This window comes from Hylobates moloch, unplaced genomic scaffold (genome assembly GCF_009828535.3).
Source record: "Hylobates moloch isolate HMO894 unplaced genomic scaffold, HMol_V3 SCAFFOLD_20, whole genome shotgun sequence".
NCBI lineage: Eukaryota > Metazoa > Chordata > Mammalia > Primates > Hylobatidae > Hylobates > Hylobates moloch.
Window position 1 is genome coordinate 34930841 of NW_026652295.1, and position 20025 is coordinate 34950865.

At 50.7% G+C, this 20025-nt stretch overlaps 2 protein-coding genes across 3 annotated transcripts in view; both read right to left on the bottom strand.

Annotated features, from left to right (window-relative positions):
• Window positions 1-20025, bottom strand: part of ETV7 (ETS variant transcription factor 7) — a 123187-nt gene that overhangs the window by 31181 nt on the left and 71981 nt on the right. The gene's annotated exons all lie outside the window — the stretch shown is intronic.
• The window catches only part of SCUBE3 (signal peptide, CUB domain and EGF like domain containing 3), a 35790-nt gene continuing 18511 nt past the window's right edge, over window positions 2747-20025 (bottom strand). Inside the window, exons 5-22 of the mRNA XM_058432192.1 lie at window positions 19528-19653; window positions 19202-19318; window positions 14505-14621; window positions 12623-12745; window positions 12031-12147; window positions 10926-11051; window positions 10522-10638; window positions 10271-10375; window positions 9860-9976; window positions 9400-9558; window positions 8941-9156; window positions 8361-8522; window positions 7986-8153; window positions 7306-7467; window positions 6691-6888; window positions 5707-5859; window positions 5518-5597; window positions 2747-3236 (exon numbers count right to left, since the gene is read on the bottom strand). Of these exons, the coding sequence (XP_058288175.1) occupies window positions 3087-3236; window positions 5518-5597; window positions 5707-5859; window positions 6691-6888; window positions 7306-7467; window positions 7986-8153; window positions 8361-8522; window positions 8941-9156; window positions 9400-9558; window positions 9860-9976; window positions 10271-10375; window positions 10522-10638; window positions 10926-11051; window positions 12031-12147; window positions 12623-12745; window positions 14505-14621; window positions 19202-19318; window positions 19528-19653 (2513 nt within the window). The 3' untranslated portion in view covers window positions 2747-3086. The remainder of the gene's footprint in view (window positions 3237-5517; window positions 5598-5706; window positions 5860-6690; window positions 6889-7305; window positions 7468-7985; window positions 8154-8360; window positions 8523-8940; window positions 9157-9399; window positions 9559-9859; window positions 9977-10270; window positions 10376-10521; window positions 10639-10925; window positions 11052-12030; window positions 12148-12622; window positions 12746-14504; window positions 14622-19201; window positions 19319-19527; window positions 19654-20025) is intronic.

The following is a 20025-nucleotide window of genomic DNA, read 5'->3' on the forward strand; positions in this document are numbered from 1 at the left end:
CATAGATTCAGCAGCAGCTTTGCCTGGGTTCTTACCCCTCCACCTTGGAGGACCTAAATTAAACTTGGTGGACAATAGCAGGTTTTTACCTGCTCACCAAGATCTGCCTTGACATCAATTAAGAAGCCTAGTGGTCTATGCCTTCCATACTGTGGAACTCATTTGCAGGTCTCCTAAGCCATGGAATAAATGGTTGGAGGATGTGTATTTGTATGTATGTATGCATGGTGTGACAGGAAAGGAAGGGAGAAAGGAGAAGCCAGATCCTGAAGGCATAAGTTAAGAAGCATGGTCACCGTTTGGCTTTCCAAGAGATGCAAAACGGCTGGCAGAGAGGAATCAGAAAGTTATCCTAGGCTGGGCGCGGTGGCTCATGCCTGTAATCCCAGCACTTTGGGAGGCCGAGGCGGGTGGATCACCTGAGGTCAAGAGTTCAACACCAGCCCGGGCAACATGGTGAAACCCCATCTCTACTAAAAATACAAAAATTAGCTGGGCGCAGTGGCGCATGCCTGTAATCCCAGCTACTCGGGAGGCCGAGGCAGAATTGCTTGAGCCTGGGAGGCGAAGGTGGCAGTAGGCCGAGATAGCACCATTACACTCCAGCCTGGGCGACAGAGCGAGACTCCATCTCAAAAAAAAAAAAAAGAAAGTTATCCTAGCTTCTGGTGGAGAATTAGGATAGTCAAAGTTGATTAAAACAGTTTTCATGGTGCTTCCTGGGAAGTACAGAGACACTCCTACTAAATGACCATTTCCCTTGTTTGGAAGCAGCCATTTTGCATCTTTACAGTGGCCCTCCTTGACCCAGAAAGACAAAGGTAGCCAGACACTGTACCCACAAGGGCCGTGATGTTGGCTAATGGTTGTCAGGGAATCTAGCTGTGTCACTGGCTACCTACTGCTATGGCCGTTTTGGCTGATGAATGCTACTGATGGGAGGGCAGGGGTTCAGACTCCTTTATTTAGTGTTGAGTCTCCTGGGGGAGCAGTAGCCTAGCACAGTCACCTAGAAATGAACCTGAGCTGTTCTGTGAGTTACCAGGAGAGTTAAAAAGAAAAAAAAAAAAGAAATGAACCTGAGGAGTCAGTTGGTAGCCTTTGATTGATTGGGACTACAGCTTTGGGGGAACTAGAGTGAGAAAACAGAAAATAATTTTATAGGCAACAGTTGGATTAAGGGCAGAATGTGTGCAGGCTTTGGGCTTGGGCATGGACTTGATTCTTCTTCCATTTGATTCTTTCTTCCTTCTGAAAAACAGTAGTTGAGGAAGCTAAGCTTGAAGTCAACTTCAAAGGGAAGTGACCAGAGCCAGGCAAATATCTGATGCCTTCTGTCTTATTCTTGGCTCCCACAGCTTTGTTTCTGGCCTCGGGACCCTGAGTCAGCCCATCCCCAGGTGGTATGTCCTGGTCCTCTTCCATGTGTACACCAGGGGATAACAGGATGAAGACAGGGAAAAGATGGAGGTTTTCCCTACTTGGGGAAGAGAATCACTGACCAGTTCCATTGGCCTCTACAATCATGAGGTCCACGCTGACTCCATGGAGAGGCATAGGGATAGCAGGATTGGTTTAGCAAACATAGGTCTCTCTCCTTCCTGCTCCATCAAATCCCCAGAATTATTTTCCTACACATCAGATGCCTCTGCGCAATTACCCTGGATTACCACAGCCAAGGGCTCTAGGTGGCCAGTGGTGGCATAGAGACAGATCAGATGCTCCAGCACTCAAGGTTCATGAGATTCAAAACCGATTTGCTTCCACTCCAAACATACACTCTTTTCTCTTGGGCAGCTATAAATAGGGTTTTGCTAATAGAGGAAAAAGAAACAAAAACAAAAAACAAACCCAGAAAACAAAAACTCCTCTGTCTAGACAACATAGAAAGACTCAAAACGATTGCACTTATTAGGTGTGGACAGGGTGGGCAGGAGGCTCGCCAAGTGCACACACATTCCTTTTGCTGCCCGCAGCCTGAGGCCAGAGGTAGGTGGCTCCAGGCTGGCTGCAGAGTGGGGTCCTCTTTGGTGAAGCCCACAAGCCAGCTGGGGCTACAAGGGAAAAACAACTGTAGGGCAAGGCCTAGGCTGGCTTCAGGTCAATAGCCATGTTTCTTTAAGGACAACATGTAGCAAGGGGAGTAGGGCTCCCCCAGGGAGCATCACATGGGGCTGAGGAGATGGCTGGGCCAGGGAAGACAAGTAAGAAAAGGGATTAGTGTTTGAAGTTGACTTCCAATTGCTCTGTGTCTAGTCCTTTAGATGATACATTTTTTCTTTCTGTTTTGTTTTTTTTGGCAATGCTTTAAAACCTGGTTTCTGTCCTGCAGAGCTACAGTCTTTCTCTCAGGGAGCTACAGCGGGGCATTCAACATGACAATGCCTGCTGCTCTTCCTCATTTAGCCGGTGTCCACTAACTCAGTGTTGTGGGCCATTTGTAAACCCTTATGGAGTAGACCCCAGGCAGACGTGGGGAAAGAAAGAGAGGATCTGTATAGACAAGAAAGCTGGCCATGTGGGAAGTCCAGAGCTCAAACCATGTGCCCCAGAGGACTGGTGCTGGCATTAAGCCTGTAAATCAAAGGCTTCTTTGGCAGGACCCTGGGCTGTTAGAATCACCCTAGGGAGCAGAGCCAGGGGACATTTTGGCTCCTGACTAGCAAGGCACAACCCTATAATGGCAGAAGCCCTTCTTTCCCCTCCCCGTTCCCCACCAGACCCACTTCCTTCATGGGCCTCTAGCACCCTTCCAAGCAGATGGGGTCAGGAATGTGAGCTGGTAAAATGGGCAGTGGAAGGGGCTGTACTGTTTCTTTACATCTCAGGGGGACTACAGCCAGTACTGAATGGCTTTTCTAGGGAGTATGTTAGAAAAGGGGAAACAGTAGAGAGGCAGGCAGAGAGAGACAAGGAAAGGAAACTAGAAAGACAGAAAGGGAGAGTGCCTGGTCTGTGTAGTGATATTTTTTTTTTCCCTCCAAAAAGAGAGGAGAGAGTTCCTTGTCTGAGGGTAGGGGGCTGCCGGCTTTGAGGGCTAAGGAGTCTGGGGGCTTAAAAAAATTGGGTCTCTGAGCCTAGGATTACTATTTGTAGGGCCTCAGGAAGCTGGAAACTTTGGAGCGGAGCAGCTTGATGAAGGATTTTGGCAGCATCTCCTTGTGTTTCTCTGTGTACTTGAAGTAGTTCTGGGGGTGGGCTAGCACCTCAAAGAAGGCCTTGATGAGCTTCTTGTCCTGCAAAGGATGGCAGGGAGCAATGTCAGCCTCAGTGTCAGGGGTGGGAAAGAGAAACACCATGACTCAGCAGCCCTTCTTGATGTCTACTAGGCATCCTACACTGAATATATCCAGAGGGCAACTCTGGATTCCCATTCCTACCATTTGCCCTTATTCTGGAATTCCACAACTGAGTCAATGGCAGCTCCATCCTTCTGTTGCTTAGGCCCCAATCCTTGGAGCCATCCTTGAATCCTCTTTCTTGCTTACAAGTATAGCAAATCCTATTGACTCTACCTTCAAAATATGTCTGGGTCTGACCACTCTCATCATCTTCCCAAGCCACCATTGTCTCTGACTTGGAGTACTGTAGTAGCCTCCTAACTGGTCTCCATGCTTCTACCTTTGTCCCTCCATAGACTCTTCTCCCCACAGCAGGCAGAGTGACTTTTTGTGTTTTTAATTAGTTCATCTTTTTCCTGTTTGAAACTCTTCTCTGGTTTCTTTTATCACTCATAGGCTAAATGTGATCTGTGCCTTGCTTTCCACCTCCACTCTCGCTCCCTCTGCTGAGCCACACTGGCCTTCTCGAGGTTCCTGAACACACTAAATTGCTCCCATGCTCCTTAGCTTGGAATGCTCCTCCCTCATCTTCTAATGGGGAGCCCTTTTACCTCATTTGGGTCTCTTCTCCTTAGAGGCCTTTCCTGACCACCCTGTCTGCAACAGCAGCATGGTATGTGGAGAGCCTACTAGGTGCCAGGCACTGTGCATTAAAACTCAGATCTTCTGGCTCCTAGGCTGGTGCTCCTTCCATGGCGTCAGTGGATTTTTCAAATAAGAAGTAGGGGTTTCAGCCTCTTACCCCACTTTAATCAGAACAGCTGCACTGCTTTATGTGTTGGAATTCCACAGTACATTTGATTTGAAATAAGGGTTCAGATGCTTTAAAAATGTTTGGAAAGTATTGTTAAAAGTATATTCTTTGAAGTCTGCAAGTTCTAGGTGATTTTTGTTGTCAAGGCTTTTATTTTGATGATAATATAAAAATATTTTGCTAATACTAACTTTTTTGCCGTGATAATTTATGAAGGATAATTCTGTGACTATGACTATAGTTTCTTTTTTTTTTTTTTTTTTTTTTTTTTTTTACTGAGTCTAACTCTTGTTGCCCAGGCTGGAGTGCAATGGCATGATATCAGCTCACTGCAACCTCTGCCTCCCTGGTCCAAGCAATTCTCCTGCCTCAGGGTCCTGAGTAGCTGGGATTGCAGGCGCCCGCCACCACACCCAGCTATTTTTTTGTATTTTTAGTAAAGACGGGGTTTCACTACGTTGGCCAGGCTTGTCCGGAACTCCTGACCTCAGGCAATCCACCCGCCTCAGCTCCCCAAAGTGCTGGGATTACAGGCGTGATCCACCATGCCCAGCCAGACTATAGTTTCTTAAGGAAGATTTTCTCAAATTGGGATTCACCGACCCAGGGCATCTAGTCCATTCTTCAATGTTGGAAGTATTTATTTTCCTTGAAAAGAAGTCTGTACATAAATTGATTCTGAGAAAGCTGTGCTAGATCTGCCGCTGCTTTTTTTGTTTGTTTTTTTGAGACAGAGTCTCACTTTTGTCACCCAGGCCAGAGTGCGATGGCGCCATCTTGGCTCACTGCAACCTGCACCTCCTGGGTGCAAGCGATTCTCCTGTCTCAGCCTCCTGAGTAGCTGGGATTATAGGCGCCTGTCACCGCACCCGGCTAATTTTGTATTTTTACAAAATTAAGACGAGGTTTCACCATGTTGGCCAGGCTGGTCTCAAACTCCTGACCTTATGTGATCCACCCGCCTAGGCCTCCCAAAGTGCTGGGATGACAGGCGTGAGCCACCGCGCCCAGCCGATCTGCTGCTGCTTAATGAGGCCTGGGGAGGGAATAGGGGAAGGAAGGGACTTATGCAAATGTATCTTTCTATACTTCATTTTCCCTATGTCTCTTGGAAGAGGTAGGGACATTTCTTCTCCTCACTTTCCCTTTCTCTTCCAAGTTTTCCCCAAGGTGTAATATAGTGTGGGTGATGCTGCAGTCGGATAGGCTTGGGCTCAAATCCCAGCTTTCCCATGGGGCAGGTTCTTTAACTCTCTATGCCCCAGTTTTCCCATCTGTAAAGAGGCAATGGAGAAAGCACCTACCTCATAGAGCTATCGTGTCTATCAAATAAGAATATTCATGTAAGCACTTAGCATATTGCCTACATATTGTTACATGCTCATTAAATGTTAGCTATCATTATTGTTAATATTTATTCACCTTTAAAATCTCCTGGTGGTTTTCAGAGGCATAGAGCCGGCCATCTCGCACAATGTCTTCTACCAGCTGCTCATAGTCCTCTGCAAAGTCAACCAAGGGGAGGGGCTCAGGGGCGGGAGCTCTTCCTGCTCTCCTGGTTCCCTCTCAAAACTTACATACCTCCCCTTCTCACCCACCTCCTTGGCTTACCATCATAGGTAACATAGGGGATCTGGAAGCCACGGGCGCTGTTGGCCTCGCTTGTCTTGAAGTTGATCCAGAGCTTCCTGGAACGGGCAGTGAAGGCAATGGGACGCTCGTAGGTCTGGCAGGTCTCATAAGTGGTAATGGAGGATGGGGATGCTGGGAAGGCAAGCAGCAGGTCAGTAGAGCAGCAGGGCAGGCTACCTAAGCCCTCCTAGAACGTGGGCTGTAGAGCTGGTGGTGGGGGTATGGGGCAAGAGAGAGAATCATTCTGACAAAGGCTCCCCCTTCGCATACATACACCCTACCCCACACCCTCTCCCACTGCCCACTGGGTTCATTCCACAATTCCTCCTTGATACCTGGCACTCACATAGTGTAATAAATTTGACATTTAAATGAATGGAATGGCAAAAATGCTGGGATAGGAAAGTGATACATGTAATGCCATTGGAGTTCTAGCCCCACTGCTAGCTTTCTTTCTTTCTTTTTTTTTTTTTTGAGACGGAGTCTCGCTCTGTCGCCCAGGCTGGAGTGCAGTGGTGCAATCTCGGCTCACTGCAAGCTCCGCCTCCCGGGTTCACGCCATTCTCCTGCCTCAGCCTCTCCGAGTAGCTGGGACTACAGGCGCCCGCCACCACGCCCGGCTAATTTTTTTTTTGTATTTTTAGTAGAGACGGGGTTTCACCGTGGTCTCGATCTCCTGACCTCGTGATCCGCCCGCCTCGGCCTCCCAAAGTGCTGGGATTACAAGTGTGAGCCACCGTGCCCGGCCCCACTGCTAGCTTTCTTAACTCTGTTTTCTACCAAACGTGTTATTGCTGTTTTCCTTTGTTAGCTTCTCCCTTCCTAAAGGCCTCTTACTATTTCACCCTCATAGATCCCTAACTTCACTGCCCAACTTCTTCCTGTATCAGTCTCTCTCATTGTCTCTCCGCCTTAACCAGATTTGGACTGCCCTTCCCTGGCCCAGCTCTGCAAGCCACCCACAGTTCTTTCTCATGACGAGGACGTCCCCACACTCATCCTCAGATGGCAGGAAGATCTCTGGTACCACGATAAGGATCTTGCGCTTGGGTGGGGGGTTGATGTTCCAGATGCACTCCACACCGGCTGGGTAGTTGCCCGGGTAGTTGGGGGACTCAATATAGCCAGTGAACTCACCCAGCTCCCCACCACACTGACGATCTGCAGCCAAACCCCAGTGGATAAAACAAGAAAGAGAAGGGAAGTCAGTGGGGAAGTGCGCTGGGGGAATTGAAGAGTTCTGAAGTAGAGGTCAGACATTTATAGGAAGCCTGCATCCTAGTTCATCATTATTTTCCAAGCTCTGAGTCCATCTTCCTTCCTGCCCTTTTAGTACCTTCTCTTCTCACTTCACCCTGTCTCTGCTTCCTCATTACCTGTCTTCAGGGAGAGGGTGTTACAGGGTCCAGCCGAGCAACTGACCTTGAGATTGAGTGAGTTGGGGAGAGGTGGAAGGTGGAGTTTTCCTGCCCCTCCACCCCCCAGTCCTGTTCCCTGTTGGTTTCACACCCCTCCTTTAGATGTCCACTGCTCCCAGGCTTTTCTCCTCCCTTTTCCACAGCCTGGCTTGCCACGTACTCTTGCATTGGGCCACACTGGTAGAGCCATCAAAGTCTGTGCTTGTGTTTCCTGGACAGCGGGTGCAGAAGTTCTGACGGAAATCGGGCTGATAGGAGCCCATGGCACAGCGAATGCAGCGATGGATGCTGGTATTGTAGTAGTGCCCTGGGGAGCACTGGACTGTAGGCAAGGGAGAAGGGCAGGAATCAAGATGGTAGGCAGGTGGGAGTTACGGGGCATGGGATGGACAGGATACATTCATCTTGGAGAATCAGGAGATCAGATACATCAAAGTTCTTTCTAGGGTCTCAACCTTTCCCATTCATGCCAGAATTTAAGCCCATGGAAAAACAGAGTTTACAGAGTGGTTGGCTACAGTGCCAATCCTTTTCTTTCAGACGCTGAGCACAGTGCCAAACCTATGTAGAAACTCATTTGGGATATGGAGGAGAATATGCCACCAGTTCTCCAAAGTGGAGGGGTAAGTGGGACTGTTAATTATTTCTCAGTTCCCAAGCTTGGGACTAGTGGAGGAGCAGGGTGCGTCCTGGAAGCAGGATGATATGGTTGGTCAAGTAGCTGGGCCCATTACTGGTTTGGAGAAAATGGTGGGTCAGTGTCCACTTTGGGAAACTGGAGAGTTTTTTGGGAGTAGTTGGGGTTGGGGCATCCCCCAGGGAGGTGAGTAGCTTACTCACCTTTGGTGTCACAGTCTTGGAAGGAAATGGCCCCTTCATGCTTGGTGGTGAGGCCCCCACCACAAGGGAAGCATAGGGTCCGTCCTGCTTCAGGTTGGTAGGTGCCACGTGGGCATGGCTGACAGGGCCTGAACCCATCTGCAGAGTGTTGGCCAGGTGGGCACTGACCTGCAATGAATCAAGGGCCCAACTCTGATGGGGATGGTCCTGAGTCATCCCCATGGGGTCACCCGATCTCAGGGGACAAAGGTATACAAACAAGATGTTGACTAAGAGAGTGGCCTGGAGCCTGGGCCTGCCCTTTGGGAAATCCCATGCCCATGGGCATCCCAGTGCCCACCCTACCCCACTCTGTATTGTTTGTTCCCCTGGCACCTGCACACGTGGTGACGTTGGTGGCTCCAAGAGGCCCGTGGGCATCACTCCCAGGGCAAAGGTCGCAGGAGAGCTGCCCTTCTCTCTCCTGGAAGGTGCCCGCTGGGCATGGCACACACTGCTCCGTCTGGCCGTGGTAATATGTTCCCTGCGGGCAGCTGACTGAGGGAGAGTCGGCCGCGCTAGCCACCCACCCCCCATTTCCCACCACCCAGGCCTGGGACTCCCCTTCCCACTCCCCCCGACAACCCCCGATTCAGGGAGAATCTCTGTCAGGGAACAAACACAATCCTACTTGGGGATTGGGGGGATAGGAGGGAACAAACACAATTTGTCAGGGAACAAACACAATCCTACTTGGGGGGATAGGAGGGTCAAAGCCGTGTGCAGGAGGATTGCCGGCCCCACCTGGCATCCTTCTAGATTTCAGCCTGGGACCAAGGAAGGGAGGACAGCGGGCAGGAGCATCCTGGCTGCCTCATAATTTGAGAAATGCAACTGAGGCCACAAAGGGTCCTGCTCTGAGTCAGGCCCAAACTGGGTCTTTCCTACATCCCTGCTCCCCAGTAAGCTCCCTTACCACACTTGGTCCCAGCACGGTGCTGCCCGGGCCTACAGGACTCCATCGGCTCTGCTCGCTCCCTGGCTACCAGGCCCGGCTTGTGGGCCAGCTCATAATCAAGGCCTGCCAGGCGCAGCAGGAAGCGGTCCTGGTTAATGGACTTTCTGAGCATCTTCAGGGATCCTTTCAGCCGCCGTTCCATTCGCTGTCGGAGGCAGGGCAGCCCACAGCTGGCTGGTGGTGGATGGCCGTGTGTATCAGGGAGGAGGAGAAAGAGTTGCTGTGAGCAGGAGGGCAGGGGAGCAAAGCTGGGAGCTAGGAGGGGCATGGTAAGAGGGACTAGCTTTTAGGCTTGGCACCAGGCAGGGTCTGACCCTAGTACAGGCTCCATCCCTTCCTTTTGCTGCTGAGACCTGTGGTTTCCTCACCTCTGCCCTCCCCTTCCAGTCCTCCTCCCAACAGTGTCCCCAGTCCCACCTGTGGTTTCTTCGGCTCTGACCTCTGCCTCCAGTTCCAGGGTGAGCCTTGTGACTTCTTTGCCTGGAGGGGTTCGGGCCCGTCGGCCCTTGCCCTTCCGAGAGGAGTCACACTTAAGGTGGATGAAGGTGACCTGGCATTCAGAGCAGGGGGCACCACCTGGGAGAGAGGCCTTGTCAACCCCAGGGACATCCTCTGGAAAGTTCTCACTCCCAGCCCAGACAGACCTCCCCAGATCTCTGACTGTAACTATCTCTCAATCCTGTTTTAGTCTAGGGTCCTAATTAGTTGGTGGAGGGGAATATTCTGGGACTTCCTTGGGTGCTATGCCTACAGCTGCTTTTTCCTCTGCTCTGCCTAGAGTTCAGGGTGCTGGTGGGTTTTTGGAAGCAGAGGAGCTGAGGGGTAAGGAGGGTTTAATGGCCAGACAGCCAATTGGAATGGGGTCCCCAGTCCAAACCTGGCCCTGTGATTCTGCTAGCCTCCTCTGTTTTGCCTTTGTTTCGCAGGTGCAAACGGCATTTGGCATCCTTGATCTTGAAGGAGGCCCGTTGTTTAATGGACAGCACTGCAGCCTCTAGAGGGATGGTAGAAACTCAGCACAGTGTGGGATGCCCATGGAGGTCAGGGGTGCCGTGGGGGATGTTGAGAAGTTGGGCAATAAGCCAGGGGCTTGGCTAGGGGAGTGAGATTATGAAAGTCAAGGGGATCAGATGTTAGGGCAGAGGGAGTGAGGGAGCAGGGCTGGAGAATTACAGGGCAAAAAAAGAGGATCCAGGAGAAAGGAAGGCCAGGGGATTGATGAAGAACAAAAATAAGGGATTAATGTAAGAGAGTAGGGTGGGAACAGGGCTTCTGGGCTGGTGCTCACCATGGCAGTGGTTGGAGTTCGTGCTGTTCCCATTGTGGCCAGCTCGGGCTGGAGCAGCCCTGGGGCTGGGGGTCCCACAGCTCACCGTGAAGCCATTCTCAGACTCTGAGAGAAGGAGCCTGTCACAGTTCTGACCTGCCTTCCCAACCCCCGCTGGCTGGAGGAATCCAAGGGGAACAAAGGAGCTGCCTGAACAGCCAGTCCTTCCTCTTTTCTCCTCCAAAGCTCTCCAGCACCCTCCTCCCATGTACCTGGCAAAAATCGGGCCCTAGAGGGACAGGTCAGGGCACAGGTGTCCTTCTTGCCAGACCGGTTGCAGCTGAGCATGGCTTTCGAGGCCCCAGGACTGCCCTGACACTTCAGTGGCTCTAGGAAGGGGAGAGAGGCCTGAGCAAATGAGTACATTCCTTTCCCACCCTCTCCCTCTATTGGGTAATTTGGAGGAATCAGCTACTTGCATAACTATTGTTGTACCCATGGAGACTGACGATGGGATTGTTTACTACAAATTTCATGTCTTTAACTCAAAATGGCTACATTCTCCACCCTTTCCCACCTCACACCTTTCCCCAACATGATACTCTATGCTTTCCAGAACCCCAACTGCCCTCTGAAACGGCAGTGTCATCTTTGGCCAGCAGAGGGCACTGCCCACCTGTGCAATCTTTGCCATTCCAGTGCAGCCGACCCTGGCCTGCTGGGCAGGTACACTGGTAGCTGCCAGGAGTATTGATGCAGCCAAAGCGGCAACCTCCCCGGTTGATGCTGCATTCATCCACATCTGGGGGAAGGAGTAGGGAGACAGAAAAACAACGATGGAGTTGGAGGAGGAGCCAGAGAGTAGGCAGTGAGTGAGGGCCTTTGGTTAGATTTTCAGGTACCCTGCGTTATGCAAAATGAATAAGTTCGAGAGATCTACTGTACAACAATGTGCCTATAGGTAACATAGGCATAAATACTGTAGTGTACACTTAAAAACTTAAGAGGGTAGATCTCATGTTAAATATTCTTACAATTGGCCAGGCGCGGTGGCTCACGCTTGTAATCCCAGCACTTTGGGAGGCCGAGGCGGGCGGATCACGAGGTCAGGAGATTGAGACCACGGTGAAACCCCGTCTCTACTAAAAATACAAAAAATTAGCCGGGCATGGTGGTGGGCGCCTGTAGTCCCAGCTACTCGGAGAGGCTGAGGCAGGAGAATGGCGTGAACCCGGGAGGCGGAGCTTGCAGTGGGCCGAGATTGCACCACTGCACTCCAGCCTGGGTGACAGAGCGAGACTCCATCTCAAAAAAATAAATAAATAAATAAATAAATAAATAAACAAATATTCTTACAATTTAAAAAAGTTAAAAAGGCATTCTAGGCACTGTAAGATGACTACTGGCCTGAGAAGAGCTCAAACCTCCTCCAATTATCTCTGTCCCCAAAGGAATGATTGAGAAGGGGCCAAGCCAACAAGCTTTTTAAAGCCTTCCACTCCTTCCAACCAGTGAGACTGTCATTTGGGAGCTGAGAGTGGGGGTTCAGGGACAGCTATAGGAATGGGAGATAGGAATTTTGGAGGCAGGATGCCGTTTCCCCAGTCTCCCAGTTCTTCAAAAGCTGTCTTAATTCCTCTTGTTTTGTCACAGTGGATGCAGACATGGTGCGTGCACCCAGGGATTGCCCATAGCCACAAGCCAACACAGGGACCTGTTCAATTGGAGGGTGAAGAGGTGAGGGGGCCAGGGTGGCTGGGCGTGCAAGCTTACTAGCTTACCCCCACAGTGGGTGACACCATACAACAGGTAGCCATGATGGCAGAGACACTGGAAGCTTCCTGGTGTGTTGACACATATGTGGTCACAGGTTCGATCAAAGGAACACTCGTCTATATCTGGAAGAGCAAAGATTCAAGCCACTGAATCCGTCTTGGAGCACTTGACCCTTGCTCAGGTGAAGGACCCAAGTGAGGGGCCTTGGCTTTCCCCCTTGAACTGAAGAGTCCCTATTCATGTCCTAGCTCTAGGACCAGTGATTTAACAATGCAAATCCATCTTCTCTGCCCCCTCTATTTGGAGTCCTTAGAATCAGGAACTGCAAGATCTGGTGCCTTTAGGTCAGAGCTCACTCTGCCAAGGATATGAATTGGGGTGAAATCCATCCCTTAGTCCTTGCCAAGCTGAGTGCTTTGATATGGAGCTAGTCCGCTGAGGGGAAGGAGTACCATTTGCTAATTTGCAGGATGACACTGCCTATAGAGACTCTGCGTGATATCTATTGAGTTTCTAAGACTTTAGCCCTCTGGCCTCCTTGAAGCTCTCCCACAAGAACCTCTCCTAAGGCTTTCACCTTTGCCTGAGTCTGCTCACCCTGGCAGTTCCTCTCATTGATGAGAAGCTTATAGCCTTTCTTGCAACTGCATTCGAAGCTGCCCACTGTGTTGCGGCAAATGTGGTCACAGCCTCCATTGTTTAAGCGGCACTCATCTATATCTGAAGAAGGAGGACAAAACAGGATAAAAGATACTATCAAAGGCTGAGAACAAACAAGGAGAAAGATCCCTCCCTCACTGACAGAGACATACAAAAATCAAGGAGTCCTGGGCCTGCCTCTTGATCTCTCTCTCTCTGTCTTTCTCTTTCTCTGTCCTGTCTTTCTCTCTCTCTCTCTTTCTCTTTCCTGTCTCTGTTTCTTCCCTGTTCAGGGGATCTGTGGCCATTAGTAACACCCTCTCTTCTGGGATTGAGTGTTCTTATAAGGGGACAAATTGGAACCAAAACTAGGAACAGGCCCTCAGGGAATTACCTAGAGGAGGGGCAGGTGGGCATTTGACCTAACAGGCTAGCCCTTAGTCTCCAGCTGATGGCCATTCCCTGAAAGGCTGGTGGGTAGGGTTATCTCTTTCCTGTCCCTCAGGACGGGGGGGTTGGGGGGATGCGGGGCAAGGAGAGGTGGAGGGTCAAAAGGGACTCACTGAAAACGGGCAGCCCTTTAGGGAGGAGGAGGAGCTGGGAAAGAGGCCAGGCAGGGAGGACCTCCAGGAGAGCCAGTGAGGCTGGGTAGCTGATGGGGGAGGGCTGGGGGCCAGGCAGGGGGCTGGACTGGGAGAGATCTGGAGAGACTCAGGCCTGAGGCAGCTTTCAGCACTAGTAAGGGAAAGGGGGGCTGGTGAATGGCTTCCTTCCTGAGGTCAAGTTCTCCAAGCTGGTGGCAGACAGGACCCAGGCTACTCGCCCCTGGTTGGGGGAGGGGGCAGGGAGGGCAGCCTTCCACTTCACTCTTACCATACCTGTCAACAGTTCTTCCCAGCAGGAAACCTCTCAACTCTGGCTGGCTGACCTGCTGCCCTAGCCTCCCCCCTCCTCTCGCAGCTGTTGAGCCAAAAGACACAAAGAACGAGCCCAGTCCTCCTAGTCCCCACTCCTTGTGACCAGGGGATATAGACCTAATGAATCATCATTTTCAGTATGGCTACCCTTCCTTTTTCCTCCACCCTTTCCCCCCATTCTCCCTCAGACCTGGCTAATTAAAAGGAAGGGAAACAGAATGCATAATGTGGGTAACTATACTGTAATAACAGTTAACACAAAGTGTTTCCATTTGCTAAGCACTGTTCTAAGTACTTTTTATATAATAACTCTTTTAATCACAACACAGTATGAGGTGAGCACTATGGAAAACTGAAGCACAGAGACATTAAGTGACTTGTCCAGGATCACAGAGCTGGTAGGAGACAAGGCTGGGATCTGAACCCAAGTGGCCAGGCTCCAGCTTCAGTCCTCCTAACTAGTATCCTACTCTCCCTTTGACCAGTACAGCCTTTTGAGGGGTAGACATCATTTCCCCAGAGCCCACTGGGAAGGTCTGAGGAATGTGGGGTAAGAAGGTTATGGAACACACCTGTGACCTCATGCACACACAAAGTCAGGGCTCAAATATCCTTCCAGACCCAGAAGCAAATGTGAATCGCATGTCCATTAACTAAGAGGGTTAGAGACCCATGGGGGATAGGAATGAGAGTAGGGAAACAAGGTGGGGTAGGGGAAGGGGGCACTAAGGAACTGGCTGGACTTCTCTGTCCCTTGAACTGAGATGGAACAGGCAGATAGGAGACAACCCTTAGCTATGTCCTGGGTTCTTCATAAGAAAGAGGTTGAGGAGGTGTTATTCCCTAATAGGCACCCTATCTCTGGTCCCAACCTCAGCCCCTTACCAAAGGTCACTCTGCTTCTGTCCTCTCAAAGTCCTTACCTTTGCACGTCTTCCTATCTGGCTGCAGCATGAAGCCCACAGGGCAGGTGCAGTGGACACCAGTCGCTGCATCATGGCACTTACTGTCACAGCCCCCGTTGTTGACAGCACAGGTCTCTGTTTAGGAGGGAGGTGGGGGGGATGGTAACGAGGTTACAAGCCTGGAGGAGTCCCAAACTCTGAGGGTAGTGGAGACCACAGAGGCCCGAGGCAAGGCCTCAGCTGCCTCTCTGTGCTTTAGAAGGAGCATTAAGCCGAGGGAGGCTCCCGGCCCCTTTCCTCCCATCACTCCCAACCCCCATCCCCTCACAAGTACAGCCAAGCAGTCCACTTCCCTGCCCCCTACTTGATTGAAACAAGGTGGACAGCAGTGAGGCAGGTACAAGCCAGAGCTGTCAGGCAGGAATGTGCCGAGGGGGTGGAGGAGGTGGGGCGGGGGGCAGTAGGGAGGGATGGGAGCTAAGTGAGGGTGGTTCTGGCCGCCAGGGAACCAGAAGGGACAGATAAGAGTTTCTTCCTCTTTCCACTATGTCTTTGGTCAGTGGGTGGGGATTGTGGTGGGACAATCTTATTGTAAGTGGATTGGAAAGAATGAGCCTGGCCATTCCTAAGGCAACTGAACGATACCCATCAATTTATCTTCCCCTTCCCCGCTGCCTAGCTGTCTTAAGAAAGATCCCACTTCCAGGACCGACTGACTGCTCATCCTTAGAGGAGGTAGCACATACTGGGTTAATCTACCTTCAACTCCTCCCAAACCCTCCTTTTAGTTCTAGATGGAGATAAGCTGGCTGTTTTGTTGTTTTACTTTGCTAATGGGGAGATGTTGTATAGGAGAGGGGAGAAGCAAAAGAAAGAGAAGAATCCAGAGGAGAAGGAAAGGTATAAAAAGGTTAGTGAAAGAGTTAGAGAACCTCAGAGCTAGATAAGACCTAAATCCTTATTTTGGCTAAGTCTCTTATGCTGCTCCCTCTTAACTGGTAAGTTTTCCCTTTCACTAAAAGGTCAGAGTAGGAGGAGTGTGGATGGGTCACTCTCCCTATTTTCTGAATTCAGAGCAGGAGAAAAACAGGTTTAAATGGTAGCTTGGGAAAGTCAGATGTGTCCAAGGAAAAGCCATTAGTTCAAACAGTGAAGGCCCCTGATACAGAGACTGTGGAGGTGGTGTGGACTGTCCTCTTGGGGTGACTAGAATTCTCCCATTAGAGAGAAAGAATTCCAAGACCTCCACTAGGGAAGATAGAAGAATGGTTCTCAGAATCAAGGGAATTGAATAAGACCAGTACTGGATGTACTGTCATCTTCATGAGTCTCTGATTCCCCACACTCAAGCCCAACTCTTGTCACCAATGAGAACAGGTAGGCCAGGGTTCCAAAAGAAGCCTAACTCCGTGGGTCCCTGGCCATGCCCTGGTCCCTCAAATGCCCATGTGTGGAACAGCCCAACCTGGAGTGGGATATCCTCTGTGCCATTTCCACTTTAGTCTCTCCTGAGGCTCTCTAAGACCATGGGAGGAACCTAGTAGGGAATGCTGAGTTCAGGTTCCAAGCCTAGCCACCCCCTTAAGAGTGCTCTTAGCATAAGAAGAGGTCCGCTAAGCCCAGGATCAGGGGGAGGGGCACAGAGATCTTATGCCAAGGCCAGGTAGCTTCTGAAGGATGTAGGATATGGAATAGCAGAGCTGGCACAATGTCTATCCCAGGCTGAACAGAAAGCTGGGCATAGTTGCCCACCTCTGCAGGATGGCATTCTCGAGAGCAGGGTGGGGCAGCAGGACCATATAGTCTCACCCCTTTGCTCTCTAGGTCACAACATTAAAACCACAAGTTACTCTGTGCTTATGCTGTGCCAGGCACTTGCCAGGTAGATGCTCTACATGCACTATCTCAAGCGTTACAACCCTAAGGGAAGACTGTTATTTTATAGAAAAGTAAACTGAGGATCAGAGAGGAAAGTAGCTTGCCTGAGGTCATACAGTTAGAAAGTAGCAGAGCCAGGATTCAAACTCAGGTCTGCCTGAACACACATGCCATGCTCTTAACCATTATGGTGGGAGAGAATGGTGAGTGATGCTGGGACTGTGAACTAGTGTGGGTAAGAACCCAAGAAAGAAGCCCCAAGGAGGGGATGGCATCTAACCCTATCGCACCCCTATCTCAGGTGGCACAGTGGGCATGATGGGGAAGATGAGGCTGGCTGGGTAGAGGGGGGTGGGGAGCAGATGGCTGGGAGTGGGGTGGGGTGTTAGAAGGTGGGTGTGGGAGGAGACAGCAGAAGAGGAAGGGCAGAAGGAGAGTGACAGGAACAAAGACGAGACCAACATGAAAGCTCCTGGGCCAGCTCTTAGGGACTCAGGTTTCTTGTCATCCAATGGGCCCACTGCCCAGGCTGCCAGGATAGCCCTGCTGGCAAGTTGGGGCCCAGTCAGGCTGGGCCCAGTGGGCATGCAGTTAGTGGGAGCCCCAGCGGGTTAGCCCTTCCCTCAGCAAGCCAGTGAGAGCAAGCGGAGATAGCAGACATATTTACCATTAGAAACGGCTTGAGTGGGGATGTGCTGCTCTAGCCGCCTTTCCCCTGTTTGACATTGTAAAAAAGCTGTTTAGGTGCTGGGCAGAAGCCACTGTGGCCCTCTGGGCCCTGGACCCCTCCCCACCCTCTCCTCCCCACTGCCAGCCCAAACCACTAGCCCCAAATGATGAGCCCTGGGACCCTTATGACAGCTTCACTCCTCATCCTTATCCTGTCTGGTGGTATCCCCAAAGATGCCAAGCTCCCCGCAAGTGACTGAAAAACTGAAAGTCTCAGAAAGGGGCAGCCAACCATGGGCCCAATACCACAGAGCATGCTCAAGCCTAAGCTGGGATGCACCCTCAAGTCTTACTAACCACAAAATCCCAAATCCCAAAGGGTGCCACTGTTTCTGCTAAACTATACTGCCTTCTCAGTCTTCCCACCAAATCTGAATGTCCTGATGGCCCCAGGCAATGATGTTTCCTCTTACCAGGGATGGCCAGAAAAATTAGATATAGGACAAGGTAAAATAAGTTCTGTTGGAGAAGAGGAAGAGGAACTAGGAAAGAATATAGCTGTAAACCCCAGAATAGCCCCATTTGCTCTTTTCTGCCTCATGTGGCCATGGCCCAGTGGTGAAGTAGGTCTTGAGTTAGAGAAGAGCCCAAGCTCAGTAAGGGTGTTTTCAGAAGCAACCGTGTCTGGAACTTTGAACAGAAATAAATCAGAGAGGGATCAGACCTTCATATCCCTGGCCCCTGACTCATGCATCTTTTCTTTGGGGACTGCAAACAATTTCTTTCAAGAGACTGGGGATGTGTGAATGTGTCCAGGAGGTGGTGGGAGGTTTGAAAAGCAAAATAGTTAGACCTATGAGTAAAAAATGAAAGGAGCTGAAACATACCAGCCCAAAGAAGGCAATGAGAAGAGCCTAAAAATGTTCTGGGGTCTTTGAAGAGTTAATTCAGAGGGAAACGTGGCAGGGGAGATTTTAATTATATAGGGACTTTAGAACTGGATGTGCAAGTCTCTGGAGCAAGTGCCTGAGGGAGCCCTGTAAAAGCATCATCTGCGCTCCAGTTCCTATTCCTGCAGTGAAACGGACAGGTCTCTGGAGAGTCTAGTTCTTCAGTTAATGTCATGTCTCTGACATACATAACTTCATACACAGTGACTGGGTTCACACACCCCCATCCTCAGCATGCCGCAGCCCACCAGATGAACAGTCACTCATAAACACTTATGCCCACACAGCAAGCTCATGCCCTGCCTGGCTAAAGACACAGCCTTTCTGTCAGCCAAACCTCTTTCATTTCCCACTTCTCCAAGGGGAAACCTTGTTCCATCATCCTTCTCAGCACTAAAGACCTAAAGGCTAAAGGAATTAGGAATTAACTTTAAGAAATTAAACTCATCTAGGGTACCTGAAAATATGTGAGATAAGGCCTAAGAATTCAGGAAGAGGGATCCGGGTATTAAGAGGGCCTCAAATCAAGGTAAGAGATGGAAGGCTGGAGTTGGTGAGGAAGAAAGAGGGTTGCTGATGGAGCTGAGAGGGAGTACCACTGGCATCTGGAGGAGAGAGAAGGAAATGGGGGGTAGGGTAAGGTGAGTAGAAAGGGGAGTTGCAGGAGGAGAGTGAGGAGAGAAAGAATAAAGAGGAAAAAGATACCTGGAGCCAGGAAACCCCATCTGTCAGTCAGTTCAGGGATGGTTATTCCAGGAAGGAGCACTCTGTCCCACCCTCTGTTGCAGAGTGGGGACACTGGGCTTTGATAATTCCTCTCTTATCACACTAGTCAACTAAGGGCCTCTGGTCAGGCCTAAGCAGATGCATTTCCCCAGATCTCTTCTCACTTCTCAACTACAGCCTTGGTCAATAAGCAACTCTGCTAATTATTCCCAGTTTGGCAACACTTTGTCCTGGGATGAAGAGGGTGATGAGGCTCCTGGAACAGGGTGGTAAAACCACTGGGTTGGGGAGGGGAAGAGGGCCGGGGAGCCCTTCAGTCTCTCTTAGAGTTGTCCCTTACTAGACCTGGCATTTTCTGGGTCTTAACTCCCTCACCAGTCCCTCCGTGCCCAGCACCTGGGCCCCATGCACTCCTCTGCTTCCCTGGTTCCCAAGGGGTCCCACCCCCACCCCCATCTCAAGTGGACTGAGTTCTCCCCTGGCCTCACCCACCGATGCATGTCTTCCCGTCGGTATGGAGCACAAACTTGATATGGCAGCCGCACCGGGGACCCTGCTCTGTGTCATCGCACGTGTGCTGGCAGCCGCCGTTACCATAGTTGCACGTCACTGTGCACAGAGAGGACAGGGCCCTGTCAGCTTGCTCCTCCCTGGGTCCACAGTTTTCCACAATGTGGGTACTGGCCCCCTTGCCTAGTTGCCTCCCCCATACTCCCTTTTCCTCCCAGCCCTGTCCTCATGCTCCTGAAGCCCTATACCCCTCCTCTTTGTTTTCACCCCCGACCCCACTGCCCCACCTGCCATCCCAATTATCTCACATTTACAGTCCCGTTGGTTCTTGGTAAGCTCAAAGCCAGGACGGCATTCACAGGCAATACCCCCCTTGGGTGTCTCCCGGCAAATGTGGGCACAGCCGTGGTTCTTGTTCATGCAATTCATTCCTTCTAAAAGAGAAGAAAGGGGGGTGAATGCTGTGTACCCCTGGATGTCTAGAAGAGAAGAACTACAAGGGGCAACTGGGGACCTAGGGAACTGGGAGAATTCCACTGAGGTTGAATTCAACAAGGGACTGACTCTCCTTGTCCCAGGCCTCCTGTCTTCCCCACAGACCTGGGTGCTCGTGAGCAGAGCTCAGAGCTGTTCTGAACGATGTATTACTAGCTAGCTATTGATACTCATCCCAATGAATGATCACTGTCTCTTTCAAACAATGAAAAAATTGTGTATAATAAGTGTCCAGCACTGTGCTGGAGATGGGGTGGATTTAGGAAAGTCCTAGAAAAATACAAGGTGTGATCACTCCCCTCAAAGAGCTT